Raw genomic sequence first — 12,272 nt, 5'->3', positions numbered from 1 at the left:
CAGTGGCATTAAGTATATTCACAATGCTGTGCTACTATCACTACTATTCATTTCTAGAACTTTTTCATTGTCCCAAACAGAAACTCTGAACTCATTAAACAATAACTCTCTATTCTTCCCTCCCCACTCCACCTGCCCCAGCCCTGGTAACCTCTATAATACTTTCTTTCTCTGTAAATTTGCCTAATCTAGATACCTCATGTAAGTGGAATCATACAATATTTGTCCTTTTGTACCTGGCTTATTTCACTTGGTATAATGTTTTCAAAGTTTACCCGTGTTGTAGAATGCATCAGAATGCCATTCCTTTTTTTTTTTTTTTTTTTTTTTCGGTACGCAGGCCTCTCACTGTTGTGGCCTCTCCCGTTGTGGAGCACAGGCTCCGGACACGCAGGCTCAGCGACCATGGCTCACGGGCCCAGCCGCTCCGCGGCATGTGGGATCTTCCCGGACCGGGGCACGAACCCGTATCCCCTGCATGGGCAGGTGGACTCTCAACCACTGCGCCACCAGGGAAGCCCCGCCATTCCTTTTTATGGCTGAATAATATTCCATTGTATGTCTAGGGTACATTTTATTTATCCATATATCTGTTGTTGGACACTGGTTGTTTCCACCTTTTAATTATTGAGAATAATGCTGCTATGAACATTCCTGTGCCAGTTTTTGTTTGAACACCTGTTTTCAATTCTTTTGGGTAGATACCTAGGAGTGAACTTGTTGGGTTATACGTAATTATATGCTTAACTTTTTGAGGAACTACCAAAACATTTTCCACAGGGGCTGTACCATTTTATATTCCCATTTGTAATGCACAAGGGTCACAATTTTTCCATGTCCTCACCAACACATTAATGTCCATTTTTAAAAATTGAGATATAATTGACGTATAACATTATATTAGTGTCAGGTGTAAAACATAATAATTCAATACTTGTATATATTGCAAAATGATCACCACAATAAATCTAGTTAACATCAGCCACCACGCATAGTTACAAGTTTTTTCTGTGATGAGAACTTTTAAGATTTACTCTCTTAACAAGTTTCAAATATTCAGTATAATATTGTTAACACTAGTCACCATGCTGTATATTACATTCCCATTACTTATTTATTTTATAGCTGGAAGTTTGTACTTTTTAACACCCTTCACCCATTTTGCACCCCCTGCCCTCACCCGAACCTCTGGCAACCACCAATTTGTTCTCTATACCCATGAGCTTGGTCTTTTTGTTTGTTTGGGGGTGTTGGGGGTTTTTGTTTGTTTGTTTCTGGATTTCACATATAAGTGAGCTGATATGGTATTTGGCTTTCTCTGCCTGACTTATTTCACTTAGCAGAATGCCCTCAAGATTCATTCATGTTGTTGCAAATTGCAAGACTTCCTTTTTTATGGCTGAACTATAAATATATATAATCATAATATATATATATATCCCATATTTTCTTTATTCATTCATCCATTGATGGACCGTTGGATGGATGGATAATAGCCATTCTGACAGATGTGAGGTGATATCTCATTGTGGTTTTGATTTGTATTTCCCTGATGATTGGTGATATTGAGCACCTTTCATTTATCTGTTGGCTATCTGTATGTCTTCTTTGGAAAAATGTCTATTCAGTTCCTCTGCCCATTTTTAAATTGGACTGTTTGGGGGTTTTGCTATTGCATTGTGTGAGTTTTTATATATTTTGGATATTAACCAAAATATCAGATATATGATTTGCAAATATTTCCTCCTATTCTGTCAGTTGCCTTTTTATTTTGTTGATGGTTTCCTTTACTGTGCAGGAGGTTTTTAGTTTGATGTAGTCCTTTTTGTTTATCTTTGCTTTTGCTGCCTTTGCCTTTGGTATCAAACCTAAAAAATCATCACCAAGACAGATGTCAAGAAGCTTACCACTTGTGTTTTCTTTTAGGAGTTTTATGGTTTCAGGTCTTATGGACAAATCTTTGATCCATTTTGAATTAATTTTTGTGTATTGTGTGAGATAGTGATCCAGTTTCATTTGTTTGCATGTGGCTGTCCAGTGTTCCCAACACCAGTTATTGAAGAGGCTATCCTTTCCCCATTGGATATTTTTAGCTCCTTTGTAATAAATTGATTGACCATATATGCATGGATTTATTTCTGGGCTCTCTATTCTGTTCCATTGATCCATGTGTCTGTTTTTATGCCAATACCATACTCTTTTGATTACTATAGCTTTGTAATACAGTTTGAAATCAGGGATCATGATGCCTCCAGCTGTATTCTTCCTTCTCAAGATTGCTTTGGTTATTTGGGATCTTTTTTATGCTTCCATGCAAATTTTAGGATTGTTTGTTCTATAGCTGTGAAAAATGCCATTGGAATTTTGATAAGGATTGTCTTGAATCTGTAGATTGCTTTGGACAGTATGGACATTTTATAATATTAATTCTTCCAATCCATGAGCACAGAATATCTTTCCATTTATTTGTGTCTCCTTCAATTTCTTTCACCAGTGTCTTATAGTTTTCAGTGTACGGGCCTTTTACCTCCTTAGCTAAATTTATTTGTAGATACTTTATTCTTTTTGAAGCAATGAGATTGTTTTCTTAATTTCTCTTTCCTATAGTTTGTTATCAGTGTATAGAAATGCAACAGATATTTATATATTGATTTTGTATCCTGAAATTTTACTGAATTTGTTTATAATTTCTAACAAATTTTTTAGTGGAGTCTTTAGGGTTTTCTATATATATCATGTCATCTGCAAATAGGACAGTTTTACTTCTTCCTTTCCAATTTGGATGCTTTTTTATTTCTTTTTCTTGCCTAAATGCTCTAGCTAGGGCTTCCAATACTATGTTGAATAAAAGTGGTGAGAGTGGGCATCCTTGTCTTGTTCCTGATCTTAGAAGAAAGCTTTAGCTTTCACCACTGAGTATGATGTTAACTGTGAGCTTATCATATATGGCCTTTATTATGTTGAGGTACATCCCCTCTATATCCATTTTGTTGGGAGGGTTTTTTTTTAAATTCATTTATTTATTTATGGCTGTGTTGGGTCTTCGTTTCTGTGCGAGGGCTTTCTCTAGTTGTGGCAAGCGGGTGCCACTCTTCATCGCGGTGCGCGGGCCTCTCACTATCGCGGCCTCTCTTGTTGTGGAGCACAGGCTCCAGACGCGCAGGCTCAGTAATTGTGGCTCACGGGCCCAGTTGCTCCGCGACATGTGGGATCTTCCCAGACCCCGTGTCCCCTGCATGGGCAGGCAGATTCTCAACCACTGCGCCACCAGGTAAGCCCTGTTGGGACGGTTTTTGTTTTTATCATAAATGGCTGTTGCATTTTGTCAAATGCTTTTTCTGCATCTATTGAGGTGATCACATGATCACGGTCTAGCGGGGTTTTTTTGTTTGCTTGTTTTTCGTTTTTGGCCACACCACGCGGCTTGCGGGATCTTAGTTCCCCAACCAGGGATAGAACCTGGGCCCCCTGCAGTGGAAGCGCGGAGTCCTAACCACTGGACCACCAGGGAATTCCCAAATAGCTCTCTAGTTTTTAATTTTTATTTATTTATCGTTGCGGTTCGCGGACTTCTCACTGCGGTGCTTCTCTTGTTGTGGAGAACCGGCTCTAGGCGCGCGGGCTTCAGTAGTTGTGGCGCTCGGGCTTAGTTGCTCCGCGGCATGAGGGATCTTCTTGGACCAGGGCTCGAGCCCATGTCTCCTGCATTGGCAGGCAGATTCTTAACCTCTGCGCCACCAGGGAAGTCCCTAGTTTTTAATTTTTATTGTAGCCATTCTAGTAGGTGTGAAATGGTACCTCATTATGTTTTTGATTTGCATGTCCCTAATAACTAATAATGTTGAGTGTTTCTTCATGTACTTGTCCATTTGCATATCTTCTTTAGAGAACTGTCTGTCCAAGTCTTTTGCCCATTTCTGTTTGTCTTTTTTTCTTTTAGTTTTGTTGAGATATGATTGACATACAGCATGATATAAGTTTAAGGTGCACAGCATAATGATTTGACTTACAAACATCATGAAATGATTATCACAGTAAGTTTAGTGAACATCTATCATCTTGTATAGATACGAAAAAATTAAAGAAATAGAAAAAAAGTTTTCTTGTGATGAGAACATTTAGGATTTACTCTCTTAACAAGTTTCATATATAATGTACAGCAGTGTTAGTTATATTAATCACATTGTACCTTACATTCTTAGTACTTATTTATTTATCTTATAACTGGAAATTTGTGCCTTTTGACCACCTTCATTCAAATTCCCCTCCCCTCCCCCTATCTCTGGTAACCACAAATCTAATCTCTTTTTCTATGAGTTTGTTTGTTTGTTTGTTTTGAAGTATAACCGGCCTACAAAACTATGTTAGTTCCTGATGCCCAACATAGTGATTCGATATTTCTATACGTTACAAAACGATCACCACTTTTTTGCCCATTTTAAAAATTAGGTTGGGGCTTCCCTGGTGGCGCAGTGGTTGCGCGTCCGCCTGCCGATGCAGGGGAACCGGGTTCGCGCCCCGGTCTGGGAGGATCCCACGTGCCGCGGAGCGGCTGGGCCCGTGAGCCATGGCCGCTGAGCCTGCACGTCCGGAGCCTGTGCTCCGCAACGGAAGAGGCCACAGCAGAGGGAGGCCCGCATACCACAAAAAAAAAAAAAAAAATTAGGTTGTTTGTTTTTTTTGTTGTTGTTGATTTGTAGGGGTTCCTTATATATTTTGGATATTAATCCTTTACAGATATGTGAATTGCAAATATTTTCTCCCATTCTGTGGCTTATCTTTTCACTCTTTTGATAGTCCCCTTTTGATGGGACCTGGGCTTTTTGCAGGTAACCCAAGCACTTCTGGGGGGCTTATCTTCCCCTAGCTATGGATGAACAAATCAGAACATTGTGAGAGGTCAGATGTTCTCTACCTTTTGACGATAGGACATGAGGGATCCCCCTTCACCCATCTGGGTTTGGCCTACAAGGCTGGGTCCCTTCCTCTCTGTTCCCTTCAAGTGTTCCAAGACGTGAATCATACAGGAAAGAAGTAAGAACAGTGAACTGAGCCTAGTCTAAGGACTCGAGAAACCAGGGCTTACTGACACATACTAAAACATGGATGAACTTTGAAAACATCATGCTAAGTGAAGAAGCCAGTCACAAAAGACCACTTATTATATAATTGCATTTATATGAAATGCCCAGAGTAGGCAAATCTGTACACACAGAAAGTAGATTAGTAGTTTTCTAGTGCTAGTGGGGTAGGGAAAGTGGGTTAGGGGGAGATGGGGAGTGACTGCTGAGGGGTATGGGTTTCTTTACTGGGTGATGAGAAGGTTCTAAGATTGATTGTGGTGTGATAGCACAACTCTGTGATATACTAAAAGCCATTGGATCGTATACTTTAAGGAGGTGAATTATATGGTATATGAATTATATCTCTATAAAGCTGTTAGTTAAAAAAAATAGAAAAGAAAAAAAACAAAGATTCCTCAGTGACCTCCACCCTTCCCTCTGCCTCAGAATGCTGGTAACTTCTTCACTTGATGGGGAAGCGCAGCCGTGCCTGGACATTCTCGCAGGGGGCAAGCTTCATGGTCAGCCCGTAGGTAGGGGTTAGGTCCACTTTCACACCTGGTGGCACGCTGAACTCCAGCTGCTGCAGCAAGATGGCCAGGAAGAGGAAGATCTCCCACTTGGCCAGGACCTCCCCTATGCACCGGCGCTTGCCCATGCCGAAGAGCATCACTTTCTCACTCAAGGTCTTGCTGATGGTGGTGTCATGGGCAGTGAGAAATCTCTCCGGCCGGAACTCAGATGGGTCCCCCCACAGCTTCCTGCGAGATGAACAGAGGAAGTGGTATCTCTGGGCTGGGGAGGCCCTTCGGGAAAGGCCTGGGCGGGGGACATCTGTGTTAGAATAGATCTAGAGCAATGAAAGGAGAGTGGGGAAAGGGGCCAAACTGTATTTTGATGTTTATTTCTTTTACATAGCTCTCTCTAAAATCACCAGCCTTGAAAAGAGTGCTTTTTAATATTAATTTTTTATTTTAAAGAAATAATACTTTAACTAAAAGAAATTAAAAGAAGGAACACATGTCCGTCTCTATCCTACTCGATATACAAGGGGAATCAACCGTCCATCCTGGTTTATGCTTATTGTTTTGGAGTAATTATTTACAGCATCTTTTTTCACATGCAGAAGTGCCCTAGTTTGGATGGTAAATTATATGATCCTCCTACCTATAAAGTGAGATTTTCCAAAGAGGTTCCTAAGCCATTCACATCAGAATCGCCTGAGATACTCCACCTTACCTACTGAAGAGGAATCTCGGGGGACTGGGCATCGAAATCTAAAACCAACTTCCTGGTCAATGCACTAAAGTTTGAGAAACATGGACCTAAATTTTGTCCCATAGAGCAGGCCGCAGAGCCATCGAGGCACCGTTCCCTTATTGTATAACCAGTTCCTAGGGGGACAAACAGCCTTCCTGACTGCTGAACTTCACACATTTTTCAGTGGGGGATATGTACTCACGGGTCATGATTGACCTGCCACTGGTTTATGAAGACACAGCGTTCCTTGGGGATGTAGAAGCCGTTCAGTGTTGTGTCCCTTATTGTGCTAAGGAGGGAAGAGGGCTCTGTCAGGCTCAGGGGCTGGAAAACTGGGGTGTGTCTCTGGGAGGTTGTTTTTTTTCTTTTTTTTTTTTTCTTTTTTTTTTTTTTGCGGTACCCGGGCCTCTCACCGCTGTGGCCTCTCCTGTTGCGGAGCACAGGCTCCGGACACGCAGGCTCAGCGGCCATGGCTCACGGGCCCAGCCGCTCCGCGGCATGTGGGATCCTCCCAGACCAGGGCATGAACCCATATCCCCTGCACCGGCAGGCGGACTCCCAACCACCGCACCACCAGGGAAGCCCCTGTTTTTTTTTCTTTTTAACAATTAAAAAAAAAAGTTGACTATAGTTAATTTACAATGTTGCGTTAGTTTCAGATGTACAGCAAAGTGATTCAGCCATATATATACCTATATATTCTTTTTCAGGTTTTTTCCATTATAGGTTATTACAAGATATTGAATATAGTTCCCTGTGCTATACAGTAGGTTTTTGTTGTTTATCTATTTTATATATAGTAGTTGTGTATATATTAATCCCAAACTCCTAATTTATACCCACCCACAGAGGTTCTTGCTCCTCCACCCCACTCCAATAGCCTGTCCACCATGGTCTCTATACCGTACACTAGGAGGGAATGTCAGGAGCAAGGAAGGGTTGAAATTATTCTTCCCCTTTCTCAGATCCTGTTCTTCAACAAATGTTTACTAAACTTTTCTTTGTACCCAGCTGTGCCCTTGACCATTCTCTGGAGCCAAGAAGCAGGCAGTCTGGGCCAGTCCTGGGGAGTTCCCAGCTTGGCTGAGGCATCAGGCCTCTTCCTCTGGGTATAACTGGACCAAAATGTGGGCTGAAGTAAGTGTTCACTAACTCTCTTGACATTGTTAAAATCCCAGGACCTAATCAAGGACCAATGGCTGCAAGTCCGACATAATATCAGAATGAAGTTATGCCAGCTGGATGAATCAAGAAAGGCTTCTAGGGGAGGGGAAGTTTGTGTCAGGATAAGGTAGGATAGGATTCTGGTAGCCAGAGAAGACTGTAGACCTTCCAAGCGGAAGGTCCAGCATAAGCAAAATTGGAGGCTGGCTGGTTCATGCTTGTAAGGGATGGTGAGGCCAGCCTGGCGGGGTTGAGAGTACCTGTAGGGAGGGACTGTGAGCAGAGGTGAATGAGAGCTGAGGTCAGAAGTGTGATTTTTCTCCTGAGAGCCGGGTACTTTAATCATGTTTGGACTGGATGGGGGCAGAGTAGAGGCCAAGGTCTGTGAGGAATCTGGTGTCATGGCCAGGAAGGAGATGCTGAGGTCTGACCAGGACCAGGGCTGAGAAGCTGGGGAGAAAACATGGCAATGATTTCAGAGGTGGGAGGGCAGAATAGGCAGGCTTCATCTGTGGGGGATGGTGAAGGGGACAAAGGAGGAGTGTCGGAAAGTCTCCAGGATGAAGGCCTCCAAATAAGGCAGCTGAGATCTGTCGGAGAGCCAGGGCCGCCGCGCCCTGCCAATCACTGTGTCTGCAGAACACAGAGGATGGACAAGGCTTAGGGGTTGTCCTGACTGCACCATGGCATCTGCATCCCCAATCATACCAGGTATCACTCTATGTGGTACTATGTCTGTTTACAGGTCTGAGACCCACTGACCCCCCAGTATCCTCTAGGCAAGGTTGGGCACCATTGTATGCCCAGAGCTTGTACTTAGTAGGTACATAACAGCTATATGTAGATTGAACAGATGACCCGGGACCCCAATGCTTCTCTCCACCAGAGGGTTAGGGGACACTACATACCCAACTCCTCCTGGATCTTCCTCTGTATCTCAGGATTTGTCACAAGGTACAGAAGGCTCCAGTAGATGGCTGTTGTGATCGGCTCAAACCCTGGGCAGCATGGGGCAAGGTGAGGAAGAAAGGAAAACAGGAACAAGAAGGCAGCATTTACCAAGCACCCACCATGTATGTACCGAACATTGTCTTTCCCTGCCTCCTTTTCCCTCAAAGCCCCTCACCCTGAATTTTCTAAGGGCAGAGGTGGAGTCACCTCAGCACAAACCTGAGTCACTGCTTTCATGATTAGTTGCTGGAATTACAAGGGCCTAGACTTACAGCCCAGAGAAGCCTTTATTGTTTAGTTGGGAAAACTGAGGCCCAGAGGAGAAGAGGGACTTGGCTGAGCTTTCACTGGGAGTTGGTGGTACAGCCTGGGCTCAGACCTTGAGCCTGGGCCTGGTCTCTGTGTCCTGCACCATCTGACATGTAGTTGGTGAGTCATCTGATGGACCCCGGGGCTGGGCAAGGCTGTGTGTGAACAGCAGGCACTGAGGGATGGAGGGGCGGGGATCTGGCTCCTACCAGCTGCAAAGATGTCGTTGACAAGGTTGACAGTCTTCTGCGGCATGAGGCCCCCACTAGCTCTGGAGTTATCCTCGTAGTGCTTGAACAGGGCACCTACGATGTCCTGGACTCTGTTCTGAGGGGGCACAAGCTTAGGAGAACCCCAGCACTTCTGGGGTGGAAGTCTGGACCTTGCCCCATCCCATCTAGCACTGCCTGCTGGCCTCTGGGCACTGGGTTGAGCTCACGACAGGAGCTGGTAGCAGCCCAAGGTAGGGCTTAAAGTATCATTTCATGCCCCCATTGACCCTTCCTCCCAATAACCCCAGGGGTCCAATTTCAGAGATGGAGGTTGGGGTGAGTACAGGGAAGTTAAAGTGACACCCGAGCTGGGAATCAGTCTCTGTCAGGGTTCAGTTTCCTGCAGAACAAAAGCCTTCTCATGATAACAGCACCCCACATTACAGGGCTCTGCCGGGGCCCCATTCACGACCTTATCTCTCTGGGGCTTTGAGCAGCCCTGAGAGGGAGGCTATAGGCATGAGGAAACTGAGGCCAGAGAGGGAGAGGGATTGGCTCCAGGTCACACAGATGATCTGAGATGTCCCAGAGCCTTCCTAGGCCTTGGCTGCACACCAGGTGTGTGGGTACCTTGGAGCTGGGTGAGAGGGGGCCACACACAGACTCCTGGGTGCCCTCACACCACCCGTACCCTGGGCTCACCTTGTCAAAGTCCTCATAGTGCTTCTGGACCATTTTCCTCAGGAACTGCAGGAACCTCTGGTTGAAGCTCTTGTACTTTTGCAGAGCAGGGTTGGGCAGGTATTTAAGGATGGGGAAGAAGTCCACGGGGCTCCCAGAGGAGGCAGTCTCCACGAAATCATGGGTGTTCCTCACAAGGCTGACCATCTCCTCACTGCTCTGGGGGAAGTGCTGCCCGAAGCACATGGCACCAATCACCTTGGCCACGGACACCACCACGTGGTCATAGGGGTCAAAGCGTCCAGGTCCTGCCATCAGCTCCTGGAACTTGCTGATGAGGGCCTCAGCCTCCTTGCGCACATGCATCTCCAGGTAGCAGGAGGATGAGGAAGCCGGGTCTGAGGCAATGGAGAAGGAGTTGAGAGCATTCTGGGCCAGGCGCCGCCGGGCAGCCCACACTGGTCCGGAGTCTGGGTTGAAGGTCAAACTCTGGCCATCAGCGACTAAGGTGAAGCTGTAGAGGTCAGGCCGGCCCTTGAAGTCATCGCCCTGCCGCACCAGGGCCTGCCGGATGGTGTCCAGGCTGCTGAGCACCAGCACGGGTGTGCAGCCAATGCGGACCTGCAGCACGTCTCCATAGCGCTGGCTCAGCCGCGACAGGGCCAAGTGTGGGTTCTTGCCCAAGGTCAGCACATGCCCGATCAGGGGCCAGCTCCAGGGCCCCGGTGGACTCTTCAGGCCTTTAGGGACCCGAGGCTGCCAGGCCCTGACCACCCAGAATACCAGGCAGAAGGTGGCAGAGGCCAGGAGGAGCTCTGTGGCTGAGAAGGGAGTGGCCTGGGACAATGCCATTTGTACCAACTACAGGGGAAGAGAAAGGAGGAGCCAGACTGAGGGACGAGATAGAGCCACTCATTCATTCATTTACTCAGTCAATAAGCACTTGTACATGTTCTGTGCTTGGCTCCCAGCTGGACACCAGAAAGACTAAGTTGTATTCACTAAATTACATGGATCCTTCATGCCAGGAGCTCACCCATGGTGTATCACAGAATCTGAGCACTGGAAAAGAGCCCTGAGATTCCCAACTTGAGCGTCTGAAATCCCAACCCTGGCCATCCCCTCTGCGCATCACCTGTTACCAATACTGAGGCTGAAGTGATCACTTCAAAACGGAGAAGCACTCTTGTGGACCCCAGTGCAGGGTGTATGCTGGACATTGTACCACGGGGACCCTTCCTGCTGATACCTCCTCATACCCTGGGAACAGGGAGCTGCTCCCCGCTAGCGACACTGATGGGATCAAGGTCCCAGGGCTGATGCAAATGGCTTCTGATGCCCCCTTCCCCAGGGCATTCTTTATCAAGACCAACCAGGACACCTCCTCCAAGGACAAGTCCCCATTCTCTCAGTCTTTTTTTTTTTTTTTTTTTGGCTGCGTGGCACAGCATGTGGGAATCTTAGTTGCCAAACCAGGGATCAAACCCGTGCCCCCTGCAGTGGAGGCGTGGAGTCCTAACCACTGGGCCACCAGGGAAGTCCACCCCCGCCCCCATCCTCTCACCGTCTGGAAGGCTGAGGTTGGGCTGCAGCCAGGGCCAGGGCTGCCCTCAGGCCAGGTGGGGAGCCCTACCCACCTCTTCACTCCAGTCACCCTAAGGGTCCTTAGAGGTGGCCCAGTCCAAGCTTCTCATTTAAAAATGGGGAAACCGAAGTCTGGAGCTGGGCAGCAAGAACTAGAACTCAGGACTTCCCTGGTGGCACAGTGGTTAAGAATCCACCTGCCATTTCAGGGGACACGGGTTTGAGCCCTGGTCCAGAAAGATCTCACGTGCCGCAGAGCAACTAAGCCCGTGCGCCACAACTACTGAGCCTGTGCTCTAGAGCCCGCGAGCCATAACTACTGAGCCCATGTGCAACAACTACTGAAGCCCGAGTGCCTAGAGCCTGTGCTCCGCAACAAGAGAAGCCCCTGCTTGCCGCAACTAGAGAAAGCCCACGTGCAGCAATGAAGACCCAATGCAGCCAAAAAAAGAAAAATAAAACAAAGAACCAGAACTCAGGCCTCCTACATCTAACCCAGTGTTCCCCCGTACCCCTCCATCTCCATTGGTTCCCAGGATATATGATGGGGGATCCCAAGGGCTAAGATGAGCCCACGAAAGGTACCTGTAGAGGCAGGTGCTTGAGATCAGCATGATTGTGGGAGCTGATACAGAGCTTCTGGCTCCGGGTGAGTGGCCTTTTATAACTACCACCCCAATCAGGTTGGCCTTGCTGTCCTGGTCACCTGATATCAAAGTCACCAAAAAAAGTTGAAAGGATCAGCTCTTGGCCTTGGACCATGATCCCTCACCTCTACCTACCTCCCAGGCCCCAGGGGTAGCTCTTCTGGGGATAGGTGCTATGTCCCTGGGGAGGAATGTCCAGCTCCTTTCAGGGTCCAGAGTCGCTCTAGAGCCCGCGAGCCATAACTACTGAGCCCATGTGCAACAACTACTGAAGCCCGAGTGCCTAGAGCCTGTGCTCCGCAACAAGAGAAGCCCCTGCTTGCCGCAACTAGAGAAAGCCCACGTGCAGCAATGAAGACCCAATGCAGCCAAAAAAAGAAAAATAAAACAAAGAACCAGAA

At 46.7% G+C, this 12,272-nt stretch overlaps 1 protein-coding gene across 1 annotated transcript; it reads right to left on the bottom strand.

Moving 5' to 3' along the window:
- Positions 1-5,526: 5,526 nt before the first annotated feature.
- Positions 5,527-10,492, bottom strand: LOC102984795 (cytochrome P450 1A2). The gene is made up of 6 exons (XM_007118239.2): positions 9,662-10,492; positions 8,957-9,074; positions 8,396-8,485; positions 8,000-8,120; positions 6,526-6,615; positions 5,527-5,824 (listed from the first exon to the last, which is right to left on the bottom strand). Exons 1-6 carry the CDS (start codon positions 10,490-10,492, stop codon positions 5,527-5,529), a joined length of 1,548 nt encoding a protein of 515 aa, XP_007118301.2.
- Between the last annotated feature and the right edge of the window lie 1,780 nt (positions 10,493-12,272).

Source organism: Physeter macrocephalus, chromosome 11 (genome assembly GCF_002837175.3).
Source record: "Physeter macrocephalus isolate SW-GA chromosome 11, ASM283717v5, whole genome shotgun sequence".
Classification (NCBI taxonomy): Eukaryota; Metazoa; Chordata; class Mammalia; order Artiodactyla; family Physeteridae; genus Physeter; species Physeter macrocephalus.
The sequence above is the reverse complement of the archived record's forward strand: the minus strand, read 5'-3'. Positions and strand labels throughout refer to the sequence as shown.

Bases quoted from the DNA above. Each gene is read 5' to 3' on its own strand.
- LOC102984795 (XM_007118239.2), bottom strand. From the start codon at position 10,492: ATGGCATTGTCCCAGGCCACTCCCTTCTCAGCCACAGAGCTCCTCCTG. The intron at 9,075-9,661 runs GTGAGCCCAGGG...GTGCCCCCTCAG, and splicing joins ACTATGAGGACTTTGACAAG to AACAGAGTCCAGGACATCGT. The intron at 8,121-8,395 runs GTATGTAGTGTC...TGTGTTCTGCAG, and splicing joins GAAGATCCAGGAGGAGTTGG to ACACAGTGATTGGCAGGGCG.